General features: G+C 44.3%; 1 protein-coding gene across 1 annotated transcript; it reads left to right on the plus strand.

Annotated features, from left to right (window-relative positions):
* The first annotated feature begins 391 nt into the window (after nucleotides 1-391).
* Nucleotides 392-8,800, plus strand: LOC121585476 (CCN family member 4-like). Its single transcript, XM_041901819.1, has 5 exons — nucleotides 392-572; nucleotides 2,834-3,110; nucleotides 6,646-6,900; nucleotides 7,157-7,350; nucleotides 7,877-8,800. Exons 1-5 carry the CDS (start codon nucleotides 525-527, stop codon nucleotides 8,180-8,182), a joined length of 1,080 nt encoding a protein of 359 aa, XP_041757753.1. The 5' UTR covers nucleotides 392-524; the 3' UTR covers nucleotides 8,183-8,800.

Genomic DNA, 8,800 nt, shown 5'->3' on the forward strand with positions numbered 1-8,800 from the left:
GGTTATTCTTCAGGTTTATGTGTGAGTTAAATTGGGATTTTGGACATTTTATTGGGCTATGAAATTTATTTATGTTAAACAGAGGCAGACAGGCAGGCAGGCAGACAGAGACTGTCAAGCTAGCACCTTCTTTGCTGGTTGGTTGATTCATTGTTGATTGGTTTGAATTTGTTAAAAAATGTATTTGATTAATAAATCAACATACAGAGAAGTTTAAGGAAGATGATATTACGTTGTATCAACTACTTATTTTTGTTGCTCAGCTCAAGTTTTTTTCTCTTTTTTTAGTGGAGGAGGAGAGGTGGGAATTGAAGAAAGGCAGGGATGAAAATCTTTCAAGCAAAACTACAGGGCTTGTTCCGAAGTTTGACGTCAGACAGAAGGACTCACTTGTAGCGAGCATTGACCGGCGCTGGCCATCATTTGAACAGCACGGTTTTGCAATAATCTGAGCTCGTGGGATGCGTTCTATTTCTACAAGAATCTCATTCTGGGTTCAATGAAGTTAATATTGGAATTTCGTAATGAGGTGGCTTCTGCCGTGGATTCTAATAGTAGCCAGCACTCATCAGGTAAGCATCGATTATTTTATTTTATTCTGACCCTCATACTAACTTTTGATGTATTTTATCTATGGTTTTCAAGATTACAGGGTATGGATTCCCGATCATAAGAATATAATGCATATAAATGATCGCAGGTTGTGCACATATATCCATTAGAAAATGTAATTGCGTAATAACGCAGAGGCATTTTGTGCGCGATGCCAATAACCGGTAGCCCATTATTGGTTTCCCATTGACACTGTGCTATTATCTTGTTGTCAATATTAAGCATACAATAGACCTACTCAGAGAGAATCTGTCTCCGTGTTAGCACTGAAACCTAGACAGTCATGAAACTGTTAGACCGGGCACTTCTCTACTCTCTCCTCCACTCTCTCTTTCTCTCTTTCCTCTAGTCTCTCCTCCACTCTCTCTTTCTCCCTTTCCTCTAGTCTCTCCTCCACCCTCTCTTTCTCTCTTTCCTCTACTCTCTCTTCCACGCTCTCTTTCTCTCTTTCCTCTACTCTCTCCTCCACCCTCTCTTTCTCTCTTTCCTCTACTCTCTCCTCCACCCTCTCTTTCTCTCTTTCCTCTAGTCTCTCCTCCACCCTCTCTTTCTCTCTTTCCTCTAGTCTCTCATCCACCCTCTCTTTCTCCCTTTCCTCTAGTCTCTCCTCCACCCTCTCTTTCTCTCTTTCCTCTACTCTCTCTTCCACTCTCTCTTTCTCTCTTTCCTCTACTGTCTCCTCCACCCTCTCTTTCTCTCTTTCCTCTAGTCTCTCCTCCACTCTCTCTTTCTCTCTTTCCTCTACTCTCTCTTCCAATCTCTCTCATTTTAGCTCAGATAATGACAGCTCAGGTACTACCTCAGTTCTCTCTCTGACTAATATCGTTTAAATGTGTTATTAGGTAGGTGTGGTTGAATGACCCTGGCCAGAGAGTTATTTATTTCTATCAGTCACTAGCCTCACTCATTACTTTATAGGGGAAAACCAAACCGCTAGTGCCAATTTGGTGTTTGTGTCCATGGGGCTGGCTGAACTAGATAAAATTCAATAAATGTAAAGACTAAGGAAGTACAAACTTGTACAGTATGTTATGCATGTGAACCCTACCCTACATTGATCTTCAGTCTACAATACTACAGCTCATACACAACTTGATCTTCATCTTTTGCTTGGTGGGGGGACTCCTGGCCTTAGTTTGGAAATGTGTTTCCCTCTGGAATGAAACATATTTCCCCTTGCTGTGCTCTGATTTCATGTACTACTGTTAAAAATGTTCCTGGAAGAACAACTTCCTTCCGCAACAAATTTGGGTTGAGTGCAACTACAGGCTCCATCCCAATGTAACCCCTGTCTACTGTAACCACTATTCTGGCTGGGTGGCCCCATCCCATTGTAACCCCTGTCTACTGTAACCACTATTCTGGCTGGGTGGCCCCATCCCAATGTAACCCCTGTCTACTGTAACCACTATTCTGGCTGGGTGGCCCCATCCCAATGTAACCCCAGTCTACTGTAACCACTATTCTGGCTGGGTGGCCCCATCCCAATGTAACCCCTGTCTACTGTAACCACTATTCTGGCTGGGTGGCCCCATCCCAATGTAACCCCTGTCTACTGTAACCACTATTCTGGCTGGGTGGCCCCATCCCAATGTAACCCCTGTCTACTGTAACCACTATTCTGGCTGGGTGGCCCCATCCCAATGTAACCCCAGTCTACTGTAACCACTATTCTGGCTGGGTGGCCCCATCCCAATGTAACCCCAGTCTACTGTAACCACTATTCTGGCTGGGTGGCCCCATCCCAATGTAACCCCTGTCTACTGTAACCACTATTCTGGCTGGGTGGCCCCATCCCAATGTAACCCCTGTCTACTGTAACCACTATTCTGGCTGGGTGGCCCCATCCCAATGTAACCCCTGGCTACTGTAACCACTATTCTGGCTGGGTGGCCCCATCCCAATGTAACCCCAGTCTACTGTAACCACTATACTGGCTGGGTGGCCCCATCCCAATGTAACCCCTGGCTACTGTAACCACTATTCTGGCTGGGTGGCCCCATCCCAATGTAACCCCTGGCTACTGTAACCACTATACTGAGGAGAGGATATTAGTTGTTGGTGCACATGAACATTGACATAGGTACTGATGATCAACCTGGAGCCGCTGCTGGTCTCTCTGCTCTGTGGGTTTGCAGGAATATCACAACAAGACCATCCCAAAGACCAACCCACCAGTATGACCCAGTATTTCATAAGTGTTGTTCTGTCCATCCTACAGGTATTTTCCCTACATTCCACGGCCATGCCTCCCTTGACGACGACCATAGAGCTGTATAACCGTACCGCATTCTGCAAATGGCCCTGCAAGTGTGCCAAGAGCGCCCCCCTGTGTCCGCCAGGGGTCAGTGTGCTGATGGACGGCTGTGACTGCTGTAAGGCCTGTTCCAAGCAGGTGGGGGAGACCTGCAACGAGGCCGATGTCTGTGACTACCATAAGGGACTGTACTGCGACTACAGCGCGGACAAGCCGAGGTACGAAAAAGGAGTGTGTGCCTGTAAGTGTCACCTCAGATAACTTTCCTCTTTGAGTTCTGACGTTCTACCATCTCCATCTGTGCCTTTAAGTCAATTTGTAAATATAAATACAGTAATGAGAATGGACGTTGTACTGATTAGACGAAGGAATTGATACATTTCTTTCTTTGTGTGCCACAGTGCATTGAGACTGGTCTTTCTTGAGAAAGGCTTTAGAGCTGAAATGCTGACATTGAACAGTCTCAACTACAGTACCAGGTAAAAGTTTGGACACACCTACTCATTCCATGCTGGTTAAGTGTGCCTTGAATTCTAAATCAATCACAGACAGTGTCACCAGCAAAGCACCCCCACACCATAACACCTCCTTCTCCATGCTTTACGGTGGGAACCACACATGCAGAGATCATCCGCTCACCCACACCTCTTCTCACAAAGACACGGCGGTTGGAACCAAAAATCTCCAATTTAGACTCCAGACCAAAAGGCAAATTTCCACCTGTCTATTGTCCATTGCTCGTGTTTCTTGGCCCAAGCAAGTCTCTTTTTCTTATTGGTGTCCTTTAGTAGTGTTTTCTTTGCAGAAATATGACCATGAAGGCCTGATTCACACAGTCCCCTCTGAACAGTTAATGTTGAGATGTGTCTGTGACTTGAACTCTGTGAAGCATTTATTTGGGCTGCAATTTCTGAGGCTGGTAACTCTAATGAACTTATCCTCTGCAGCAGAGGAAACTCTGGGTCTTCCATTCCTGTGGTGGTCCTCATGAGAGCCAGTTTCATCATAGCGCATTAAGAAGGAAATAAATTCCACAAATTAACTTTTAAGAAGGCACACCTGTTAATTGAAATGCATTCCAGGTGACTACCTCATGAAGCTGGTTGAGAGAATGCCAAGAGTGTGCAAAGCTGTCATCAAGGCAAAGGGTGGCTATATGGCTATATGTACATATGTGTTATTTCATAGTTTTGATGTCTTCACTATTGTTCTACAATGTAAAAATAAAGAAAAAACCCTTGAATGAGTAAGTGTGTCCAAACTTTTGACTGGTAGTGTACATCCCGCTTCTTGTTTTCCTATGTATACCTATAGGGCAGGGGTGAACCTTTCGGCTCAAGGGCCACATTGAGTTTTTGAAACCAAGTGAAGGGCCACATACTATATGCGTGAAAAAACATGTGAAGCCTTTATTAATTTTCACGTTGATACGCAACTACTAGTGTACTGTAGGTGGACATATGCTTGCAGAACAATTCTACCCTTGTACCATTTCTAATCAAATCAAATCAAATCAAATTTTATTGGCCACATGCGCCGAATACAACAGGTGCAGACATTACAGTGAAATGCTTACTTACAGCCCTTAACCAACAGTGCATTTATTTTTAACAAAAAAGTAAAAATAAAACAACAACAAAAAAAGTGTTGAGAAAAAAAGAGCAGAAGTAAAATAAAATAACAGTAGGGAGGCTATATATACAGGGGGGTACCAGTGCAGAGTCAATGTGCGGGGGCACCGGCTAGTGAGGTAGTTAAAGTAATATGTACATGTGGGCAGAGTTAAAGTGACTATGCATAAATAATTAACAGAGTAGCAGCAGCGTAAAAGGATGGGGTGGGCAGTGCAAATAGTCCGGGTAGCCATGATTAGCTGTTCAGGAGTCTTATGGCTTGGGGGTAGAAGCTGTTGAGAAGTCTACCCTTGTTTTTTGTGAACACATTTTTCACAAAATCTTCACAAAAGTGATATAATTTATAACATCACAGACACAGTCAAACACACACACTGATCCTGCATCTCTACCCTTGTAAAGTACAATCAAACTTAGTCACAATATGCAAACTTAAAAATAGATATATATTATATGACTGGAGACATGCAAAATGTAACAGCAGATGTGTAAGAAAAAAAAAGTAATCTAAAATTTGAGTCAAACATATCGTAAGAGCATCCGTTTAATTTGGAATGGTCTGTTTTTTTAAAGCATATTAAGGAACAATTCTCATCTCCATTGTGAGCCATATTTACAGTTATCCAATCACCTCAGCCCAAGTCTGACTGATTAGTTATTACCTGTATCCAAGTGCATTGCTGGATAATTCTCACTGCATAACCAACACCATGAAAAAGCATAATCCTTGCCTACCCCAGTCACGGTTATTTGAGTCTTAATGTGAACAATGGGTCTGGTCACCTCTCTTGGCAAGGGCATCAAAGTTTGGTGTCATCTTTGATGTAGAGATTCTCAGAACAGCTGACAAGTGGTCCTTAGTTAAATTTGACCTGTGACGGGATTTGTTGTAATTCATGACTGAGAACGTTTGTTCACACACATGTGGACCTGAATAAAACAACATCCTTTGGGCGTGCTTTTTAATGTTTGGAAACTTTGTCTCATTTAGTGAGCCATAGAACTGGTCTATTGTTGCTGTTTTGTACTTCTCCTTCAAAGCACTGTCACATTTGATGCCAATGAGCTCCAATTGCGTGTCTGGTGGTGCTTTCTCACTGTCGAAAGACAGGGGGCATGATACAAGTTCCAGCTCAGTCTCAATATTGGTGAAGTCTGAGAAGCGGCAGGAACTCAGCATGCAGGTCGATGAAAGTGCTACTGTATGTCTCAGTCCGGCACTGCGATGTGGGCGCGTCCAGTGCGGCCAGTGTCGGAAAAAGAGCGAGAGACCGGCTGCTCATTTCTCTGGAGAACAACACGGCTGCTCATTTCTCTGGAGAACAACATAAGTTTGGCCTTGAATGCTTTCACGTTGGAATACAGTTCATGTACAAAAACACAATTTCCCTACAGTTTCACATTTAGATCGTTCAGATGCCCCAATATGTCCACACCGAAAGCAAAGTCGCCCAGCCAGTATGTCTTTCAACTCGGAGAAGTTGTCAGATTTACCAACCGTATCAAGGAACATACCTATCTCCCCTCTCAGTTCCCACACATGGCGAAATACTTTTCCCAGGCTTAGCCAGCGCACATTTGAATGGTACAAGTCCTGGTACTCTGCCTCTGTGTCATTGAGCAGCTGAATGAACTGACGATGGTTAAAGTTGGCAAGTTTTACAACCACTTTGACAACATTTTCCAGCATTAACACACTTTTATCATGCTTGCTTGAAATGACGATTGAGATTGTATTCCTTAAAAACGGCAACACTTTATTAGCATATCAGGTAAAAAAGTATTTTGCTGACCATTCAATAACACACGACATTCACAGTCCACTTTTCTCATTTTTGCAGCACTCATTTTTCACGTCAAAAGTCGTCAAGCAATGAAGTGGCTATGATGACTGAGTGCATTCTGAATCTGACTGTAGGCCCAAATACAGAGGCTACAGCGCCATCTATTGGAGCTTGTTTGTATATCATGGAATTAGTAATTTTAGGCCAAAAATCGTAACTCAAATATAATAATATTTAATACATTTAAAAAATGTATCGTGGGCCGGATTGAAGTGCCCGGCGGGCCTCCCCTTGCTATAGGGGATATACTTGACCGTGCAGCGCTGATTCTAATTATTTTACATGCTCTATCAAACAGACATGGTGGGTACAGGCTGTGAGTACGACGGAGTGATCTACCGGAACGGCCAGAGCTTCCAACCCAGCTGTAAATACCGCTGTCTGTGTGTAAACGGGGCCATCGGCTGTGTACCGCTATGCACGGACTCCCAGCCACCCCGGGTGTGGTGCCAGACGCCCAGGCGGGTCAAACTGCCGGGCCGATGCTGTGAGCAGTGGATCTGTGACGAGCCCAGGAAGCCCCGCAAGGAAGCCCCCAGGCATGCAGAGATGGGTACAGTACTAGATTATATGGAACGCATCCCAAATGGCACCCTATTCCCTATGTAGTGCACTACTTTTGACCAGAGCAATATGGGCCCATTGATTTTCCAGAAATCCTGTTTGGAAGATTCTTGAAATCAGGAAGGATTGAGCAGGGAATCCAGGAATCCTCCAACCAGGATTTCTGGAAAGCCTGGGCATTTTTGGGGAAGTTACCTGAATTTTGCATCCCTATTCAAGAGTCTATTCCTCTGTTTATTTGGCAGTGCGCGCCAGCCACAATGAGGTCTGGCATAAGAACTGCATTACCCAGACCACCTCCTGGTCCCCGTGTTCCAAGACCTGTGGACGTGGCCTGTCCCTGAGGATCTCCAACGCCAACGACCAGTGTGAGTTGATCAAGGAGTCCCGCCTCTGCAACATCCGGCCCTGTGACGTCGACATCACCAAGCACATCAAGGTGAGAACATCTGTCTCTTTTTTTTTTGTGTGTGTCATTTTTAGCAGACGCTCTTATCCAGAGCGACTTACAGTTGGTGAGTGCATACATATTTTTAATTTTTTTCATACTGGTCCCCCGTGGGAAACGAACCCACAACCCTGGTGTTGCAAACGCCATGCTCTACCAACTGAGCTACACGGGACTACAGCTTATGTCCTAAATGGCACCCTATTCACTTTAAAGTGTACTACCCATAGAGCTCTGGTCAAAAGTAGTGCACTATATAGGGAATAGGGTGCCATTTAGGGAATAGGGTGCCATTTAGGATGCACAGTGACACACTATCTCACTTGTGCTTTCAATGAAACCAGGCCCAACTTCATCAACTCATGTATTGTGAATATGAACATGGTTTTAAATCATATGGGTGACATATGTTTTTTCAGTACAGTTGAATATCATTTTGACAGTGTAACAGTATTCTGACCCCATGTCAATCAATCTATTATTGATTCTGACCCATGTTTATCTATGAACCCCTCAGCCAGGGAAGAAGTGTCTGAACATTTACAGGGAGGAGCATAGCCAGAACTTCACAATCTCAGGCTGTACCAGCAAGAAGCCCTACCGGCCAAAATACTGTGGCGTCTGCATGGCCACAGACGATCGCTGCTGCATCCCTTACAAGTCCAAGACTATCGAGGTGGAGTTTAAGTGTCCCAACGGAGCCACGCTGACATGGCAGGTGATGTGGATCAATGCCTGCTTCTGTAACCTCAGCTGCAGGAACCCCAACGACATCTTCTCTGAGCTGGGGCACTACTACGACCACAATGAGGTCATCAACTGACAACTGAGCAGCCTTGTCCGAGCCTGAACGTACGGCCCCATAGGGCAGGAGACCATCTCCTGTTTCTGTAGCATGAGGCAGTACAACCCCTGGACAAGACACTAGTCTGTCGCAGGGCCTTACCCAAATCCATCTCCTTAACGCTGAAGGCCAAACAGAGAGGTGTCGGTCCCATTTTTTAGAGTCTTCGGTATGATTCGACTGGGGAGAACTGAGCAGAGGACAGGTTCATTTAGGTTATTATTGGCCTCTATTGTCTCCAGCTTTACATTCCTTGGAATAAAGGGATTGATGATATGTTGGTTAGTTGAATTAGATGTTCAAGTAACGGGCTGGAACAAAGCCTGCGCACCCCTTGGGTCCCCAGGACTACGATTGAAGAAAATTTGAGTTGAACCCTGCCCAAACTCTTGATTATGATCAAGCCCCTTATGTGTAGAATATATATATTTTTATGCACAGGGTTTTGCAATTATTTAACCTCCATTCAATGAAAGGAAAAAGGATGTAGCTGTTTTCTTTGAAAATGAGCGTGAAAGCATATTTTTCATATTGGGGAAAAACATCCAAATATACACTGAGTGTACAAAACATTAAGAACACATTCCTAATATTGAG

The sequence above is a fragment of the Coregonus clupeaformis genome, chromosome 17 (genome assembly GCF_020615455.1).
Source record: "Coregonus clupeaformis isolate EN_2021a chromosome 17, ASM2061545v1, whole genome shotgun sequence".
In the NCBI taxonomy this organism is placed as follows: Eukaryota; Metazoa; Chordata; class Actinopteri; order Salmoniformes; family Salmonidae; genus Coregonus; species Coregonus clupeaformis.

Coding starts and splice junctions, on each gene's coding strand:
- LOC121585476 (XM_041901819.1), top strand. CDS start 525: ATGAGGTGGCTTCTGCCGTGGATTCTAATAGTAGCCAGCACTCATCAG. Junction 3,111..6,645: donor CGAAAAAGGAGTGTGTGCCT/GTAAGTGTCACC, acceptor TCTATCAAACAG/ACATGGTGGGTACAGGCTGT. Junction 7,351..7,876: donor ACATCACCAAGCACATCAAG/GTGAGAACATCT, acceptor TGAACCCCTCAG/CCAGGGAAGAAGTGTCTGAA.